The sequence below is a fragment of the Nestor notabilis genome, unplaced genomic scaffold (assembly GCF_000696875.1).
Source record: "Nestor notabilis isolate BGI_N333 unplaced genomic scaffold, ASM69687v1 scaffold5943, whole genome shotgun sequence".
NCBI lineage: Eukaryota > Metazoa > Chordata > Aves > Psittaciformes > Psittacidae > Nestor > Nestor notabilis.
Window position 1 is genome coordinate 172,429 of NW_009923279.1, and position 20,918 is coordinate 193,346.

At 41.1% G+C, this 20,918-nt stretch overlaps 1 protein-coding gene across 1 annotated transcript in view; it reads left to right on the top strand.

Moving 5' to 3' along the window:
* Positions 1–20,918, top strand: part of LOC104403806 (neurexin-3) — a gene marked incomplete at its 3' end in the record, with an annotated part of 198,187 nt that overhangs the window by 71,455 nt on the left and 105,814 nt on the right. Inside the window, exons 6-7 of the mRNA XM_010012057.1 lie at positions 13,088–13,291; positions 19,741–19,767. Coding sequence (XP_010010359.1) covers positions 13,088–13,291; positions 19,741–19,767 — 231 coding nt within the window. The remainder of the gene's footprint in view (positions 1–13,087; positions 13,292–19,740; positions 19,768–20,918) is intronic.

Sequence of the window (20,918 nt, forward strand, 5' to 3'; positions counted from 1 at the left end):
TCACAGAATTCACTTTGCCTCGTGACTGGTGCTGTTCATCAAACCCCATAGCTGTCATACTCTTAGTGGCTTAGAGCTTGGCTTCCTGTTTGGGAAAGTGAGAGCTTTTTCTGTCTTCCTTAAGTTCTTTCTTAAGTTCTTCTGTTGTGTTCCTCCCTTTGAGGAGGTGGTGTTCTGTCTAGCTGATGCAGCAAGAGTGTTTGTGCAGTGTAAAGAAGCAGCGATATGCTCTAGAAGACCAAGTGGCTGCAGGTGTAACCAAGAGTTTCCCAGAAGAAATAGTGCAGTGAGACAAGATCCAACCTTTGTTGCCTTAACATCATGCTGAATGTTTTTCTGACATGATGAAATTAGTGATAAGGCAATGTCAGCCCCTTAACTCCCATTGAAGATAATGATATTGAGTGTTTGGCAGCACTGTGCATGTTCTAGTTTGTTGTTCTCTGGAGTTGGTTGGAAATTCAAAGGAGAACAGGTTTGAAAAATACAACAAAATCCTAATTCTGTTTTACAGGTAGGAATTATCTGATGTCTTCTGTTTATTGACTTCTGCAGGTAGCTGGCTCGTTTTGCTATTCTTTGTATAGGCTTTTTGCACTGTAGCAGAGGAAAGAAAAATATGAAAAATGGGGGAAAGGAAATGCCATATTCTGCTGCCACAAACAGTAGGAGGGGAAAATCTGACAGGTGAAGTACATGCAGCTAGCTGGTTTTAGATTATTTTTTGCAATTTGCTGAATTTCAAACTGAAGGTGTCCCAGTAGGCAACTGTTACATTTGGGCTCAAACAGTTCCTGTTGCTTGGACATAATTTTTGGCTAAATAATTTCTGAAATTTTACAGGATCGTCTAGAATGTAGAGAGATCTGGACGACAAGATCATCTGTTTCTTTATGTTGGCTTTGATTTAGCTTCACATCTCTTGCAGGAAGGCTTCCACATTAGGGGCCAAGGCCATCTAGGACACAAAGGCTTGATACCATGTTGTTCTGTTAGCATGCTTCAGCTGTGGGCTTCCCCCCTGCCCTCCATCCTTATTGCAGAGCTTTCACTGCTTGTTATCTTCTGGGCTTGGTTGTGTGACTCCTTTGAAATGTGAGCAGAGGTGAGTGGCACATAAGTGGAGCTGTGCCTATCTGCCTCTCCTTACCCCAGCCCCGCTCCCTGCAGCTGAAGGCTGCCTTTACAGAGTTGCAGCCCAGCTTTCTCATCTCTTTCCTATGGGAGCAGAAACAGTAGTACACTACAGAAAGCCAAAGAGAAGGGATTAGATACCACTGGAGCAACAAACTTGTTGAAAAACCGAAAGAATGCCTTCAGATGTTGTAATTACATGCCCATTATCCCCTCTCCCGCTCCCCCCCCCTTCCCCCAGTTTTCATTGATAACAATTAATGGCTTTTATCACTATAGAGAAATACCATTTGAAAGAGAAGAAAATGTCAGGCTCTCTCCCCCCACCCCTTTCTCAGGCGTGTATAATGAGGGAAGAGAAAAATTTTCATGTCTGAAGTAAACACAATTTGCTGGTAGAGCCAGTTCTAGTCAGGCTGTCTTAGAGCCTGGAAAACCTCATGATGGATTTGCCACAGCCTTTATACAAAGCTAATCTGATAGCCACGCTCCCATCTGCTTTTACCATGCTTTGTTAAATTGTGCTGGTCTCCATTCTAATAATCTCACTTTCTCTGATACACTATAGAGGTTTGGCCAAATAATACATGTTCTCCAAGCATATATTTGAACATCTAGCCATCCCCCAGACTTACCCTGGCTTCCAGCTTTGAATGTTCTCTTTGCTCTGATCCATTCCTTTCCTTTTGTTACGGAATTAACTCTTACTAGGTACCTATTTTATATTTGTATCAACAAGAGCTAATTGCTGTAAGAGAATTGTGCATATAATTAGCATTGTGGGTAATTTTCAGCAAATACATAGTGATTAACTGTCCTGACCTCACCTGTGATCCCACTCAGCTAAATGGGATGTCTTTTGCAATTTACTCTTAGTTCCATCTCTCCTGCACTTAAGGGTCTAGAAGACATTTTAGGCGAAAGCAAAACGTTTTTTCCACTGTACAGAACATTAAGGCTGTGGCTGTCAACATTTTTTATCAAATACCTAAATTTTTGTTGGAATCAGACCTGTTCTCAGAGATTGAACTTCCTGTCTGCCACCCAGGTTAGCAAACATGTCATACTTGTGATAGGTAGCTTTATTTCTCCCTGTCCTGGACTTCCTCAGAGCACAGGCCATTCTAAACAGCAATTTTAGGATGTGGAAAAACCTACCTTTAGGTTGAGACTACAAAACTCCTATTTTTTTTCCCTGTCTAAAGTATTTCTGAACTCTGACGTTCAGGAATGAGTGGCTGATATTTGAGTACTTCACCCCACCATTGGGACAGGGATATTGACTGTATCATCCTTACTGCTGTTCTGAGTAGTGCAAGGGCTGACACTGGTGCAGTGGCTGAACCAATTCTTGCTTGTTATTAGTCTGTGAGACTTTCAGGTTTAGCACGTAAAGAAGTTGTTTGGGTACCTTGAGAATCTGAGAGTACCATGGTGAAATGATGCTTTTTATTAACTGCCCACTTGTTGCGAAGTTCCTTTCCAGGCAGTTAATTCTGCAGGTATGCTGTCCAGCATCGAGTGAAGAAGTTGTATGGAAAGTGATGTCATGCAGGAGGTGCAGTCACTAATAAGCAGACACTGAATTTTGTGTTTGAGTCAATTTACAGGCCTGAGGAAGCCTTATCCCTGATGGGCTGCATTTAATCTGACATAATTTGATGTAATGGATCAGAAATGTTGGAAGAAAATATATCACATCTGGTTTGCTGCTAGAAATCTGGAGAGTGAATGTCCTTCTGGACTTTATTACAGTGGACAGAAGTGCTTTAGGCAGAAAAAATAGCAGGCTATTCACCATCAAAACTCTCAACCTGGAGTTTTCCATTATGTCTCGTATAAAAACAGCGATACAGGACGTGAGTACATTCTCACATCTTACCTGTAAGTGGATGCAAGTGTCTTCATATGGGGTGACTATGTGACTGCTTTCGAGTTTCAGTTAGGAGCAGGAAAGATCCAAGCATTTCAGCAGAAGTCATAGATACTGTAGAAGGTGATTTGAAAGTCGTCTGCACAGTAATGGTATTTTCAGTCTAAGATACCTGGTGATTTCAAAATTTGGTCTTGTTTGGTACTGGAGTAGGCTCAAGCCTCAGGAGTAGCTCAGTGAGTCTACCGACAGAAGCAGCTGAAGAAGATTCAGCTTTACTTAACTGTGGCATCCAGCTGGTGTTTTTGGAGTATGATACTCTTCATTGTATTCACCACTGCTGCCATGAACTTCAAAGTGAATAAAATGGGCAGCAGTGGTAAAAGTGAAAGGTTTAGGGTCACGATTGCTGTTACAATTTATACATCTACGGTTCTTTTCACTGGAGGATCTCTCAGAATTTGTCAACACTGACTAAATCTTCACAGCTTCCACAAGAAGTGTTTATTATCTTTTATGTTTCCTATCAACATCATTGGAGGCTCTTGGAGCTCAGGGAAGAAGAGAAGGATTAATGGAACTTTATTCTCCATGAATATAAATCTTTTGAGTTTTGGAAGGAGGGTTTGGTCTGGCTGCATTTGTGTGTAAACCTATCCATTGAATGCTACTCTATGTACCACAGTCTTCGGCATTTGATAAAGGCTTGTGGGAGCTTAACTATGATTCTGCATAAGCAGTCTTTTGGTCACTGAATTGCTAACTCTGTCCTTACCAAGAGATACTGATTTTGTAAGTGAGAAACTGCACTTGGTCATGTTTGAAGTCAGAGAGGGACAGCTGGTGGGCATTTTTTTAATTGCCTAAACAAGGAAACTCTGGGTAATTTGGGTCATTATTAGTACAGAAGCACTAAACATGTGTATGGCAATTATTTTTTTTTAAAATTCCTCTCTTGTCTGAAATTCCCTTTTTTTCAGAACACCTTTCCTTACAGGTACTGAAGTCATATACTGGAATTTGGTCTGCAGGACAATCATGTTTTCAAAAGACAGTACCTATTACTTGAAAGTAGGACTTGATTTCTTTTACCAGCTAATGAAATTTACAGGCTTGAACATGTATCTTTTGCTTCAGCCTTCATGATCTTGGCAATATCAACTGCCATCCCATGCCAACTACTAGTTTCTGCTTCTCTTTTCCTCTTTTTCGTGGTTATGATACTTGGACAGTGGTTGCAATTAGCTGGGTGAGCAGCCCTGGCCATTGCATCTCTGCTGATGACTTCATTAAGACTAGACAGCCTGTGGGATGACTGGAAATCAGTGTCATTATTTCTGCATGGCCTGTGCTGCACTGACTGAGTGTTGCTCTCAGGCAGATGTTACCCTGGGATTACTGGTTTTGCAAATGTTTTTAGGGAAAGCAGCAGCTCTGCAATAGGAGAAGAAAAGGCTCTGAAAGCACCTTCCCCCTGATCCTAGTATTCCAAACGAAGCTGAGTATACTTTCGATTTTTAAGTTTGGAAGTTGTAGTCTGAAACCCCACATTACATATTATCTGGTAGTTGTCCACAGCATGTATGTTACCCTCCTAATTGCTACCTGCTGTGTTGTATCAGGGTGCCCCCAGGGATGACCTTTTTGCCTTTGTGAGTGTGGTGATACTCCCATTTCCATGAAGCTGCTTGCCTTACACTGGTTGCAAACAGTTAACCAGCTCCTCTGCCTACTGCTTTTCAGTGTGTCAGTCTCTCGCTTTTGTCCTCCTCCTAAATCAGAGGTTTCCTGGGTTGAAGAATGATTGCTTTTTTCAAAAATTCTAGTGGTTTACCTGTGATTTTTGTGGACAAGTTTACCCTACAGTTTGTAGACCCATGTTTTCCCTCTACTCCCTGGCCTATTAAAACACCTCTTCCAGGACTTGACGTAATTCAGGGTTTTGGAGCTGTCAGATGAGAAAAAGGAAGAAAAGGAAATTGAGGGTTATCTGGTCCATGCTGTGAACCTTCCTTAAACCAACAGGCAACATGACAATTGAAAATATGCCAGGCAATATGAGGTACTGTTTGGGTTTTTTTTTTTCCCAGTATTCAAAAAACAGAACTGAGGGAAGGCTGTTTCGCATAACACAAGGTTATGAATATAGTTCACATGACAGCCTTGCTCTCCGAAGATGGTAGGCTGGTCATAAGTGCCTTTTAGTAGCTTTCCCACATCTGTGGATTTTATAGCAGAGCCCTCATCTCCTGGAAATTGGGGGAACTAATGCAAATTTTACTGCCGAGAGCCACCCTTAGAAACCTTTCAATTTTCACCTGAGGGTCAGCAGCCACTAGGAGATGTTGGCAGTGTGTGACATACCAGTTCAGTGAGAGCATCCTGGCTTGTGGGAGGAAAGGACTGAAAGCACAAGATTTGTATGTGCTAGTAGTGCCATAATATGTTTGGTTACTAACTGTAATTGTTCTGAGGTGATTCAGCAGGGGTAAAGATTTTGCCCAAGGATATATAGTGTCTGTATGAAAGCAAAGTGTTGAATCTTCTTTCTTCAATCTTGACAGCATACTGTAAGCAGCATGTTTCCATTAATCTGATCATTCCCAAGACAGAATCTTCCATCTTAGATCAGTAGAAACTTGCAGATAAAAGGTGATGCCTGTGAAATACTGCAATATCCAGTTAAATTGATGCATTCTGGCACTTGTCATAGAACAGTCATGGCTGAAAGGGATCTCTGGAAGTCTCTGTCCCAGTTGCCTGCTCCAAGTGGGGCCAACTTCAAGAGCAGAATTAGTTGTTAAAGGCATTACCCAGCTGGATTTTTAGGATCTCCAGGGGTGGAGTTTCTACAGCATTTCTGTTGCAGTGTGTGGCTACCCGAGTTGTGTAATTTCTTCCTTACGATTTTCTGGAATTTCCCTTGCTGCGAATTGTGTCTGCTGCCTCCTTTTTTTTTTCCCCCCACTCTACACCTCTGAGATGAGCCCAATGCCATTTTAGCTGTAATCCTCTTTCTTAGTGAACACTACTGAGAAGACAGTGATCATATGCTTCACGGAGCTTGACAGTGCCATGAAGAGGTCTCAGAGATGTTCAAACTAAACGAAAGTCACATAACTTTCTAAATTGTATCACCCATGTAATGCAAACTCTGACTATCATTTTAGTAGCAGATTTCCCCATGCCTTCCCCATTACACTCCTTGGCTTTGAGGAACAATTCTTCTACCCTTAGCCTTGCCAGAGATTTCTTCACAAATAGTTGTACACAGCTCTGTAAATGTTAGAGTGACATTTGGAGTAATTTTGAAGAGCCCACGTGTTCCCTGGTTCCTCTGTGTCTCTGCCAAGCTTCAGCATGGCATATAGCCTCGCTGGTCACCTCCCGGGGCTAGCAATAACATTTACAAGCTACAGTTTCCTCTGCAAATATTTCCACTGTGCTACTCAGTGCTCTTACAGCTCCTCCCTAGCCCAGTTCTTTGTGATTACAGCCTGAAGAAAGAAGATGCAAAGTTTATTAGCTAACATTTACCTTTCGTTGTGGATTAAAGGCCACCTGCCTTTTTTTTTCTTTATAACCCCCAACCTGACAACACTCTTTAAGTAACTTACCCTCTTTTGTGTGTGGTGACAATGGGAGGAGCCTGATGCTGATGGAAATTGGTACATACTTTTTTGCAGGGGAGCCACTTGGGAGCTGAAAAGTTGGTTCATTACAGAAGTTAAACAAAGCTAGAGTCCAGAGTGCAAAGGTTTGTGAGGTTTGTTAGTGGAGGAAGATTTGGGATCCTGGATTCTAATATGCCTTCTCTAGGTCTTAATTGAAGCTTTTGTTGTAGATAATAAAAAATCTGGTGCTATTTTCTCTTACAGTGGTGGCAGTTTCACAGTTTTAACTTAATTCCTTCAGATTTCGCCCACTTTGAGCTGAAAGTTCTCAAGGCTGATTTTCAGGATTTTGGTGTTATATAACCTCTTAAAAAAGCAGGATGTTAATTTTGGATTCAAAAAAAGAAACTAAATTTGTGTAATTCTGATGAAAAATCAGAATTGGTTCCATTCATAAACAGAGTCATTTCAATGTTGAGACTTCATCAATCAAGCTGGTTTGGGCTTTGTTTTGGTTTTTTTTTGAGAAAGAACATTGTAGTACTTGCATTGAAACCTGCACTTTCATACAGATGTGTTGTTTGGGGCTCTTAGTTTGCCTTTGCCTAGATTTTTCTATGTCTTCTATTTTGTGTCAGTAATCTTTTATGCAGTAATTTGATGTTTCTGCTTCTATTTGGAAAAACCACAAAGGAAATGTGTAGGAAGTATGTAAGATAGGACAGATAAGTTATATAAGATAAGATGAATAAGGGAAATAATGAGTAGGTATTTATTCTGTTTTGACTTTCTAGTTAAATAAATAGGTGTGGTTTGCATTTCAGGAATTTCTTATTTTATGAGAACCAACCTGCAGTTCTGGGCTATTTTCCAACTTAAATGTATGTTAAAAATAATGAAGTGTTTTAAATTATGTTGCCAAATAAATTTTGGAAAGCTTTGAAGATATGTATTTGAAAAATATTCATCTGGATGTCATCTGGCCTATGTAAACATCTGCCAGCAATTTTTGTCTATAGCACTGGCCTTATAAGTGACAATTATTATTACTGCTCCACCAGTATTCTTGCATCCATGAAAATTTGATGAATGCCTTGAAGCTAGCTCTATTATCTCTCTCGTTTGCTGCTCATTTGGAAATATTTTGTACACACTGTACTGATAACGGTGTCTTATGTAATTACGCTACTTTTAGTGCCTGTTTGGTCTTAACTGATGTACGCTATTCAAATTGGAACATTTGAATTTAAGGAAGTAGTGTACAAATCAGGGAGAAGCCAGAGGTGAAGAGCAAAAGAGGCAGGTTTTATGAAACAGAAGTTAGGAGAAGTGGAACAGAAGGGGTTTACTTAGTCTAGAACAGAGAGGAGCTGGGGTAATGGTGTGCTGAGCTTCAGGATTCAAACGTACTTTTATAAAGCATCTATATATCCACTGGGAATAAGGAAGAAAGGCATTGCTGTAATTTGAAGCAAAGAAAAATTGGAATTGATGTTGCAAAAATACTTTAGTCTGTGAGGGAGATTAAGCACTGGCAAAACCAGACCAGGTTCTTTACATTTCTGTCGTTGTATGTGTCCAAAATTTTAATTGTTTTATCTTCATGAGTTTCCAGTACGTAACAACTGATGATAATGCTTTTGACACCTTGTCAGGCTGAGATCTTTAAACCGGAATAGCTTTGTCCTTACTAGCACTATAAACCTTTCAGTGGATGATTAGTGATATTATTTGCAGGGTATTTTGCTAATAAACCCCATACTTATAAGTGGGTATTTAAAGAGGGTTTTGCGTTCTCTAGGGAGAATTACATTTGTAAATGTAATTGTGTTCAATGCTACAGAATTACATTTACATCCCTTTGAGTTGCTCTTTCCTACTTGGCAGGCTAAGTAAGGTGAGACCCAGTTGCACATAGATGGGAGGCATCCAGGGAAGATCCAGTTTGCTGAGAAAGGTGTCATAGCTCATACATAAACATGAACTTTTCTTCTGGGTCAACAAGAAGCAGTGCCAGAGCATGGTACCGCTGGCTCCACATCCCCAGGGTCTTTTAGGGCACAACAGGCCCTGCGGAGTCTCCGGGGCTCCCCCATCCTGCCCACAGTCAGGGCCACATCTTAGTCCTGGCCTGACCTTGGACCTGCCTCATTGCCATGATGTTTCTTGGGCTCTTGGTTGGACATGGCCACCATCTGCAGCTCTGTTGTGCTCACCTCCTTGGGGCTGTAGGACAGGCCTGGTGTGGGGAGCCCCACAGCTCCCAGCTCCTGTCCTGCCGGGAGACGTGCAAGGTCTTAACCACTTGTGAGCACTTAAAGTTCCGACAGCTTTTTTGCAACCATAAAAAGGAGCATTATCTCCTGGGTCATAGTCAGATTTCAGTCTGGGTGATTATATTTGGGCTTCCCAAATTACTTGGGAGACTTCTGTTGTTGATACTCATGTGTATGGAATCCACTTGGACAGGAATGAGGATTTTTATTTTTTCTTAGGCCCTTTTGTTCACTTCCCCGCCAGTTTTTTTTGTTTGTTTGTTTGTTTAAGTATAATTCTGATTTTTCAGAAAATTAAGGCTGTATTTATTTGTCGCCATGTGCCTGCTAGTGGATATGGGAGGGAATGTAATGCCTACAGGAAAGCTTTTCTGGTTTGTGGATACAAAGCTTTGGCACTTTTTCTTTAAAGATATCTGAATTCTGGCAAGAAATATTTTCATGGAAGCATTTGGTCTGTATTCCCTGGTGGTTTTGAACCTGTTTTCCATGCTTGCTCCTTTCCAGGTGTCTTGTGCCTTTCCAGTTGGTGGCACTTGTCTCTGGAAGCTCTGCTCGGTGGGAGCAGGTAGCCGTAGCTGACTCTCACAAATGTAGCTAGAGCGTATGTTTTGTTCCCTGAACTGCTGCCATTGGTGACTTCAGCTAAACTTTTTATGAAAGGTGGATGTTTTTTCCTGCTTTTACATTGTCATCTTTCTGGAAATTTCAGGAAGAAAGCTATATTCTAGTCCAGGAGGCAGAGGAAAGAGACCCCAGGGAAGAACAAGAGACTACAGGAAAAAAAAGGGGGAAGAAAGGAAAGAGGAAAGAATGGAGATTAATACAAGAGAGAGGTTTAGGAAGCAAGAGAAAGAGCATGAAGAGGTCTTGAATATTTTTCTGTCTGTATTCTAAGAATATGCCTGTTGCTGTCTCCCCAGGAGGTTTATGCAGAGCCCTGTGGGGAAGCAGCAGTGAATTGCTCTTTTGGATGCTAAGTGTAAAATTAAAGTTGGCAGGGTCTCAGAGCGCAAGACTTGGAAGCTAATTGCTCCTAATAACATATTGATTTTCACAGTTCTTTGGCTTTATATCAGGGTGGTTTTGAATCAGCACCTGGTTTCTTCCTCTTCCCATCTCCAAGCTAATGGCAATGAAGCTTCTGGCTTTGGGATCACAAATAAATGCCACTCTGGTTCTTTTTGTCTGCACAGATCTGTCCGTCTCTGAAATACAGTTTCACGCATTGTTCCTGTGCATGTCTGAGACATCCAAGCATAATAGCTAGCCTAAAAACAGAAGGATGGAAGCAGTGTGCATGTATTTTAAACTTGGGAAACTAAGTGTCCCGCTGCCTGTATTTATGGTGCTGAACAAAAGGATTATAGTCCCATTGCTGCAGATGGCTGAGGAGACAATCAAATGCATGTCTGTATTCGGGTAGAAGTCACCAGCACAGGTGCCTAGGAGGCTGAGGTCACCAAGTTGTTGCCATGTTGCATTCAACTCTGAGCAGATTTGCTGTATGTGTTGCTGAGCTGTAACATGCCTGCCTTGGGTTTTGGGCACTAACTGTCTGGACAAGGAAACAGATTTTATTTGTATGACTGCTACTAGGAAATAGCCTTCCCTGAAGGGGTGTTTTTGTAGCTTCAGGGAATGGTCTGCTTGCAAGGAGATGTGCTGACAAAGCTCCCAGATACTGCAGACGGTGAAGACTTGCAAAGTGAGAATGAAATCTCTTTGTTTTAAAAAGATGTCAAGTGCATAAGCGGTCTGAGCTGGGCCAAGCTCAGGTCAGCACAGGGCACACACAAGAACAGAAACTTTCATCTTCTATGGTTATGCAGAGGCTGTTTCAACTGTTCCAGGCTATTTAATTTTATTTGCTTAATTGTTACAAGGATTCATTGCTCCGTGTTTGTAACAGAGAAGGGACAGTAATATCTGATCTAGGCTACTGTGGGATGTCAGTTCAAACACTGTCTAGACTTTTATCTTCAGCAATTCTGGGTGTTCTTCGGGTTAGTATTACGTAAGTCTAATAATAATGGTTGGGATTTCTTCTCTAAAGACAGTAATTTTCTGGCGGTGAGATCAGTGGAGAAGACATGAATTCTTGTTGAGGGAAGAGACTTATTGTTACAACACTTTTGATTTGTTGTCTTCTAATGTCTGCAGAAAAACTTTCCAAACTTTCTGTTTCCAAAGAACCTAACGTGGTGCTATGAAGAAAGAAGCAGCAGAGCTGGGGCACTTGTGTCAGCTACTCCCACTTGTAGTCCTGATCTTCCGGCCCACTTCTTCAGGTGCTAGGGCAAGCAGCTCTTTCATGCAAGGCACATCTGAGCTGAAGGCGTCAAAAGAGCCATTTCATGCTTGACTGCATTTTCTAATACAATCCACAGAGGGAGAGGGTGGAAAGAGAGCAAGGAGGGTTTGTGTGTACGCACACATTGCCTTTGAGTGTAGGTATAATATACAGTACATTTAGTTCCAGCTTGCAGCTGTGGGTGACAAGTAGGAGGTGCAGACGTGAGGGGGAAGAGAATTGCACTTTGAGAAGAAGAAACAATTCCCCCACCTTGAAAAAGCAGCTTTCTTTCCTTCTCTGTTTCTTGGCTAAGCGAAGATATGAGTCCCCAGGGCAGCACTGGCAGCTGGTACCCAGAAGGTGCATGTATGGCTGAGTGGGTGTTGCATGTAGAGAGCTTTGTGTGTACAGACCATGGCAGCGTGTGGGGAGTGCAGCTAAGAAAACAGGGATGCTGTTCACAGCCATGTGATTTTAATAGTGCTTCCAGGTAAGTTTTAGGTTCATATGTGCCATGACCAGAGAGGTGCTGCATACCAACTATTATTGCAGTGGGTTGCTGCACTATCACAACCAAACGTTTTGTAGCCATATGCAGGTCTCCTGTGTCACTTTATCAGCTTGCTACTTATATTCTTATTTATCACCTCATTTGCATATTTATTACACACTGCAGTTCTGTTACTGGCCACTGTGGAGCCAGCCATGAGTCCTTTCCAGCATGGACATATGGCTGTTCCTCAGTTTCCCATCCATCTACCCTACTCCATCATCTAACATTTAGACTGTGGGGAGAAGGGATGTTCTAATTCATGCATTAATATTTATGTAGATTTGTAAATTTGTGGATAGAAATGTTTTGGAGCATATTCCTGCACTAAAACAATGATTTTCATGCTGTAGTGGTTGCTGCAGTTCTATCACAAGACTTCAATTCTACTCCCTTAGAGGACAATATTAGTTTCTGCAGGCAAGACCCTGAACAAATAGAGAATGTTAAGTACTTTAACTCCTTTCCTCAGCTGAACTTACCATTTTCTTTGACATCCTCAGAGATGATAGAAAAATTGAATTTATTTCTTTCTTTCCTTGCTGTTTTTTTTTATTTTTCCCCCTCCCTCCCCACCTCCTGGCTTTCATTGCACCTCCATTTCCTGATTTTTTCCTGTGTTTGAATGACACTTAAACTTGCAGTGCAGTTTAGTTTGTTCCTTTCTTCATTTGCATTGCAGTGCCATCGGTTGTGTCAGCAGAGCTGTACTAATAGTAATTGTTAGTAAGGAGGACAAAAATATAAAATCACAAACCAGCAGAAATCTGATGTAGAAAAGACCTGCTAGGAAACTTGCTTCATGCAGTTGTTTTGTCTTTAAAGTGCTAGTAATGGAATGGAATTTCTCTCTAAATAAGCAACATCTCTTAAAAGTACCAGAAATAGGAACTCTGAGCCCTCAAAGGCAAGACTAAATGTGCTAGTAGAAGTGTTGTAGACATTATTTTAAGTGGTCATTACAGCTAGTGCTAGGGAAGGCTGGACTAATAGAAGAGATTGCATATTCTGGAAGATGTGAAAAACGGAGGCTTTGTCAGCTCATTATCGCAAAAGGCCCATGTGCTAACACACTTGTCTTTAGGGATTGTGTCTCCATGGGTACTGCTACCTCCAGTTGGAGTGAATACAGTATCTTTGTTTGTTGCTCATGCTTGCCATGTAGGGTTGCCTAATGCAGTTAAAGAGTTGCTGTGGTTTTTCCCAGTTACAAACCTTTCTGTGGCAAGTGGTATGGTTTCTGTAAACACAGTGCCCTGATGGATGTCAGGGTTCTTCAGGAGTGAAGAGTGCAGAGGTGTAACTTCCTTTCATTTTCTGCATGTGTTTGCTAATTGCTTGCAGAGGCCTCTATCTTGAGCTATGATGGCAGCATGTATATGAAGATCATCATGCCTATGGTCATGCATACAGAAGCAGAAGATGTGTCCTTCCGTTTCATGTCCCAGCGTGCTTATGGGCTGTTGATGGCAACCACCTCACGAGACTCTGCTGACACTCTGCGCTTGGAGCTGGACGGTGGCCGTGTCAAACTTATGGTTAATTTAGGTATCGTATAAAAACCTTCCACTGCCCCTTCACTATTATTTTGGGCTTGTGATTAATGTTTTTTTAATAATTCTATTTAATTTCTGTTGGTTTGATTGGATTGATTTCTAAAATAACTGCTGAGATCTTCATAATGATATTCTCTTGCGGAGAGAAATTCTCTTCTGCATTGCTGCATGAAGATTTGCTGTCAGTTCTCCGTTATGAACAGTGTTGGTTTTTAAGTATTTAAGTTTTTAAGTTTCCTTTCTTGTTCTGGGACTGGTGAGCTCTGTGTGAGACATGCTGCTTGGTCCATCTTTTGATCAGTTACATCCCTCATTCATCCATCATCATTCAAAACAGTCAAAGCTAAACATGGGAGGGAAGTGAAATGGGTATGGTGTCAAGCAGAAGTCCTGTGAATCCCATGCTCTTTACATCATTTGGCACAATTTTATACAACTCGGTCTCTTTTACTAATTTTCTAATTATTTCTATTTTCTAACTGCTGTTTATTTCAGCCTCTACTAAAAAGCTTGGGTTTTTTTTTTATTTTGTCTTTATTAAACTAAAGACAACGATAGTAAAAGTGCACACCCCCTCACCATTCCAAAGGGTTGTGTTCTGTCTCCTTAGAGTTACGCTTTCCCAGAAAATAATAAAAAAGACAAAAACAAGTCCAACAATAACAACAATAAAAAAAGGGAGTAAATGTGCTATTAGATTAGCCTCAATCTGTTTTCTTGCCAGTCTTTAAATATTGTACTGAGTGACAAATATAAACATTTTTTTAAAATGCAAATATGAGTTAAAGCTTTCTTTCACTTTTCAGTGAAGCAACTTGTTGCTTCATGTGAATCCTGAAATATAACTGAGAAGAACTTCTGAGTCAGTGCAAGGTCTTGTTGCACTATAGATGAGCCTGAGTGGTGATTTTAAGGTTCCTCATCCTCACCTGGGCAATACGTTGTCCAGCAATTTTCCTCTAGAACTAGCATGTTTGTAGAAACTTCTCTGTGTGTCTTTTTGGCTTTGAAAGTGCAAGATTAGCACTGGTCACTTTTAACACTCACTGGGGTCTGTTACATCATCACCTAACCTGGAGGTGGAATGTTAACTCTTAACTGCCTGGCATCTAAAAGATATGGCTACAGAATTAACTTATGGTCTACACATGCTTGGAAAGAGATGTGTCACTGATGGTTTAACACAGGGACAAAATCTGTAAACCAAACCCTGTGTTAACTGAAGGTTATTTTTGTGTTAGTTGCAGGGACTGAAGCAATTTGTGTGCCAGATCTGCCAGCTTTTCAGCTGGAATCTTTTGTGAGGTTGAATACTCCCCCAAAAGTGACTACAGGCTGCGTAAGAGAAAACCTGTCAGCACTCTCCTTCTATGCCCAACTCAGAAGAAGGGTAGTTTAGGCTGTTGGAAGCTGGATTGTGCTTCACCTCTCCTCTCTTCAGATTTATAAAGCTGTCAGATATATCTCTTGAAACAGGACTTTCCTTTTATCAAAAAGGAAGAAGAAACAGAATTTGAGGAGGAATGACCCTTACCAGAGCCATTCATTTTCAGTTGTTTACTGTAAGTCACATCTAACTCTTTAAGGAGACTGTTCATAGCCAAGATATCACAAACAAGAACCAATACTTCATTATCTGACCCTGCCAAAATCCCCTTACCAGTGAGAAACAGTCATCAGCACCACCTCTGAAGACCTGAGTATGCTTGGTGCTGACTAGCTACATGTCAGCATCCCCCTGAGTGTCTAACCCTTGACAGATGGGTATAAACAAAGACTGTTTTGAGTGGTGAGTTATTTCATTGTGCTTTTCTTACAAGTCATTTAATACTATTACTAAGAGCTGTCTCTTCTCTTCTTTGATCTATTCCATTTGATTACTTATTATCATTTGTGTGATTATTAAGGACTTTCCTATGTTGTTTTTTCTTTTTGTTTTTTTTCTTTTTGTTTTTCCTTCTTTTTTCTTTTTTTAAAATCTTGTGTGTATTTCAGTTGTAAAGCTTTCCCATACCCCATCAGCCATGGTAAATCAAAAGATGGTATTCAACCCTTCAAAGGCCTGAAGCCTGCGGCCCGCACAGCAAACAGCCCTGAGAACAGAGCGCATAGAGCAGCCTGCAGGGGCTGGCATATCCCATTCACCCCCTCAGCCCTCAGTGTCCAAACCAAACAGGGGATAGAAACATCATACAGCAGGCAGGGTGGGCATGGGTAGCTGGCTGCTTGCTGTAGGAGGTGGGTGGGAAAGGAAGAACAGTGATGAATAATTCTCTAAGGAAGAGGAGCAAGGAAGTTGTTCCAGACCTTTCCTATGTGAGTGCCCAAGGCACTGCACTCTGCATGTTGACAGCACGTCTCACAGTAGTTTGAGTGTTTGTTGTGTGAAGATTACAAGTGCAAATGTGATACAAATCTCACTTCTGTTGAGAAGCACTCTGAAGAAATGGGTCTAGCGTGGAAGGAGAGAGAGAGAGGGAAATTAAGCAAATCATGGCTTGGAACATGCTTGGGAATCACTTCTGATGCTGAGAAGGTGTGTGAAAAGGGAAAGAAATGGCTGGTCTTATAGGGAGATCCACCTTCACATTTTTACTCCCATTCACAAGTGGAAAGGCTGTAGTGTCACTGACTTGTATTAAAGAATAAGTAGTTCAGGGTTTTTCTCCCTGGCCTGGTTTATCTTTAGATCACTGATGACTAGAATAAATGCTTCCTGCCCCCTGTTAATCTGAGTCAATTCTCTGGTAAGGAAGTGTAATCATCCCTCTCACCTATCTTTTCCTAAGATACCTCCTTAAGGGTGTGAAAGACATCTTTGTCTCTCCAAAATGCAAAGTTTCTTTTGTCAGTCCTACACACGAACAGAGCAGGCACATTTCCTGTTTTTCTGTTTTATATGTGTGTGAACTTTTTATGCCAAATTTCCTTTTGTGCAAATCATACACTCAGACCTTCAGACCTGCAAGTATATGCCCATTCACGCTGTTTCTTGTTAATAAATTTTTTTCCTATAATCAGTACATACAAAGGCCCTTTGATTTTTCTTGATTTTTTTTTTTTTTTTTTTGTCATAGACATGCAAAAATATTTGTCAGCTGCTGGTTACAGGTGGGTGCACAGTCTGACCACATGCAAGTAGCAGAGAGGCAAGGAGCCCTGCTATGACATGGGATAAGAGCGTGCACAGGACCTCATCTGGTTTCACAATAGAAAATAACTTGAAGTGAGCTTAGAAACAGTCAGGCCTTGATTATTTTTCTCATCCTAGTCTTGCCTTAAAGTGCTTTTCCATAACCACATGTGGGTGCTCATCAAAAGGAACAACTGCTGTCCTCACACAGCAAAGGTAACTTGCATTCCTGATTCAAGGAAAAAACAGCCTGGGGTCTTAGCAATGTTGAATAAATGTTACTCTTTTCAGGCACGAAGATACAAATGGTAACAAACACAGGCCTAATTCTCAGTCTTCTGCCTGTTAATAAAGATATCCCCATTCAAACAAGGAATCCCTTATGTCAGCTAATTGTAGTGTGGCTGTTTAACCTTTTGCAGGGAGAGGGTCTTTGACACATTTTCCAGGTGATACACTCTGGAAAACATATCTGAGCACTGAGGAAGCAGTTTCTGGATTACATTAGAAGCTGATAACACAGCTGGGAGCTCCAGATGATGATTACCAGAAGTCTTATTGCCCTGGTACTGTGCAGGAAGAAGCCCAAGCAGGTTTTTTTTTAATTTTTCCTGAATTACCAAACTGCTGCTGTTTTGAGCACAAAGACCAGGCTAAACCTGCAACTAACTGCCAGGGAAAGCATCCTCTGCTTTAGATTTGTAGAGTTGTACTAGTTTAGAGGAAAAAATCTTCCTTTCTGAAAAGTGATGTAAGAGGGGGAAAACAGATTTATGCATTAATGATTGGAAACTGGTTTGGATTGGTTTGGGCAAAGCTCAGAATTAAGGAAATGACCAAAAAAACCCCTATGCTTGTTCTTGAAGGTACTGACTAGAATATGGTGGTGCTGGTGTAACAGTGCAGGCAGCTGCACTTGCACGCCTTAGCTGCCATGCAGGTTCTCCACTGACCCAACTGGACTAAGTCTGGTTCGGGAGCTGGTTCATCTGGAGTGCACTTGGGTGTTTCTGCCTGGCACCCCACTGCATGGCATTGCAGAGCTTTCATGCTCGCAGAGTCTGGAGATCTTATAAGGCCGTAGTAGTTGTCGAGGCAACCCCTTCAGTGGCCTGGTCTCTCCTTGTCCTTTGAAATAAACATCTAGCAGCCAGGATAAGGGCTATGCTGGTTTTCAGTTTGAAACATCAATCCCTCCACCTGGAGCAGCCAGTGGCTCAGCCTGAGGGTAAGCCCTGGGACATGTAGCTATTTCGGTATTGCTGCACACATCAATAACACAACAGTGGTTTTAGTTTGTAACTGTGATGAATGTTGCTGAGAACCAGCCATGTTTCCCCTTCCAGCACACTTACTGTTTAGCCAGTAAGAAATTCCCCTGTTGTTCCAGCTGTAACAACTCTCTTGATCTCAGTCGCTTGCAGTGAGACTTGGGAGTCTCTCTCACTCTCCATCAGGTCATAGTGGGAAGTTCCCCAGCATGTATTTCAGAGCTTCCCTTACCCCACCCAACTCCTATAAGGGATATAGCCACCACTGTATGGTGATCATAGCAATTGCTCCAGGACTGTTTGCTCCCACTTTTCTGTTGCGGTTGACGACACATGACAAACCTAATCGCACAAAACCAAACCCAGATTTTCTCAAGAGAAGTTCTGCTTCAAAACAGACTCTCTCTGGCTATGCTGCTCCTGATTGGTGTGTCCCTGCTCATCACAGCTTTTTATATATAGACTCTTACTCTATTTTTAAGAACTGCATTTAGTTTCAGCTGCTGAAATAATTTTCCTACATCTGTTTCAGTAGGCATAAAATTAGTCCACTTAAGCAGCAAACTGCATTTTATTTCTCTGCCATTCGGTATAATCTCTCTTGTTGGGCCATATCTCTGTAATAAATATGACCATCCCTGCTGGTCAAAGCTTTAGTTGTCCAGACAGGGTGTCCCGTAGCACGGTGCTATTATTCCTGGCCTTGATTTTCTGAGAGAAGTTCAGCTTGGCCCAAGATACGTAATAGCACTGGTAAGATAACTCACCTTTGTCTGACACCAGAGTAATGGATGTTCACAAGGCTGTATGTAGGCATTCATAAACAAAAGATCCTCTTATGGGTCATATCTTGAGATATGCTGAGCATTAGTGTGTTAAATGAGAGAAGCAATGCTCAGGAGCCCTCTAATTCAGGTTCTCCTACCTCTACTTGTTTTCTTTGTGCAGACTCCTCAGTTACCATTTATTAGATTCCACAAGCATAACTCTTTCTTTCCATGTACCCCTATTTGTCCCTTCCCCACCTCTAACCTCTGAACAAAGCAGGGCCAGCAAAGGCTCCCAGATCTGCCACTTCACTGCCCATTTCGTCTTCTCCCTGAACGTTACAAGCATCCCGTTCAATCTTAGCGTTCAGACAGCAAGATGAGATCGGGCTCTGAGGAGCTGGCAGGTCTGGGGACCTTTGAAAGAAATCCTCATTCCCCCTGCCAAACAAAACCAAAAACTACTCCCAACCTCCAGAACTAGCTGAAATCTGGGCTGGGCGTTCGTGCGGTTAGCTGTTTGCAAGTGGCCATTTTATGACAGGACACAACTGGGCGGTATATTAACCCTTTCCTCACCTGAATGGACAGTGTCAAATGTGTCTGTGCACATACTGGAAAGTGTTCTGGGCTGGCATTGGGGGAATGACAAGTGGGTCTGTCTTTGGGAGAGCTGGAAAGGGTTAAATATTGCACCAACAAATCTCATAGGCTGATTTTACAGGTATTCTGTGTTGGACAGATGGTGTATTTATGCAATAACAATACGAATTAATTCAAAAGAAACCAAGTGTAAAGGTTGACTTTGAGCTTCAAGCTTCTTAGAGAAATTGCTAAAGGTCTTTAAAAAGCAAAATGAGACTGGAGTATGACTTGGTTTTGAAGGAGATTTTTCATGCCTTAATTATCAATTTTTTTTAATTGTAATTCACATCATGGTCTGGAGTAGAAGATACTCTTTGCATAGGTTTCTGTAACAGAAAAATAGCTTTCTGTGTCAACTCGTGGATATATATGTATACTGGTATATTTCTCTATACATATGTGTATATATATGTGTATATATATATTTATGTAACAGATACTTATGTAGAATATACTGTACATATACACCCACTCCTGAACTTGTACAGACTGTATATAAGTATAAAATGGCCACATCTCTTTGCGTGTGTCTGTCCCCGGAAGGGTGGACTGATTGTTTTTGGATGTCTGCAGCTGTTACCTTGAAGGATGCAATTTCATCTTTCATTTATTTTTCCCCATCTAGACTGTATCAGGATAAACTGTAACGCCAGTAAGTTTCCCCTCAAGTTTCATTTTGTTCTCTTTCTATATATATTAAAATAACTTTATTTTATTTGCTGTTTTATAAGCTGGTTTTTTTTATTTTCTTTTATTTTTTTCCCCTTTTCTTTAAAAAATGAATCTTCTGAAATGGAAGGGTTGGGTGGGTTATGAAGCTGGGTGGGAGAAGGGAAGACCTTGATGTGATCGTCTGTGAAAATTTCATGCTAGGTTTCTCCAAGGAGGAGATGAACTATTATTTCATAGCTTTGCAGAAGAGCACCTGAGGAACGTGATGAGCTGATATTATATTTCACTGGTAACCTGTTGTCTTTATGAAAACTTTTAAAGAACCACATAAGCATAACAACAGGTACTGTATGCACTTCTCCATTTCAAAAAAGGCATGTCTATTTCAAAAAACAAAACCTACTCAAACTCTCACTTTATTTCAGAATGCTGACAACTTAATCTGATATTTATTCAAGGTCATTTTTATTGGGGTATAGAAGAATGGAAAATTAGGTCTTACATTTTGATTATATTATCAAAGTTATGAGAGACCCTTTATAGCATTTACCACTCTTAGGTTTCTATAATAAATTCCAGCTGAATCTTTGGTTCACTGAAGATCCTTTTCAATCTGTAAAAGTAAGGAAGAAGGCTTATAAAATGTCTGTGGAAAATAATAGTGAAAGATCATATACAGTTCTAGACTGATTAAGCAAACAAATTCTTTTCTGTTCTACTTCAAAGACCTGGTAGAAGTTGATGTTGGTCTCAAAGTGAAAAGCACTTCCCAAAGAATGGAGCTGTCTATCTCTCAAGTGTGCTTTGAGACTTATCTTACATGAAACGAGATTCCTGAATTGGCAGATCCTCTGTGTTAGATTTTATGTGGAAAGATTTATGGAAGGCTAAACATCCCATTGGAAATGCTATAAGGGATTAAAAGGCAAAGATAATCCATGTGTTTCCTATGGGCAGTGTTTTTTTTGCCCACCAGTGAGCCCTGTCTAAGCTAGCAGGAAGGTGGAAAGAAGTATGTTACAGCCCCAAAAGCCAACATAGAACTTCTAAGTAGCAGAGGCAATTGTAGCAGCACTGAGAGAATCCCGTTGTAAAGCAGTTTCTTCACAGCTTTGCCATAGTTTTGGACTA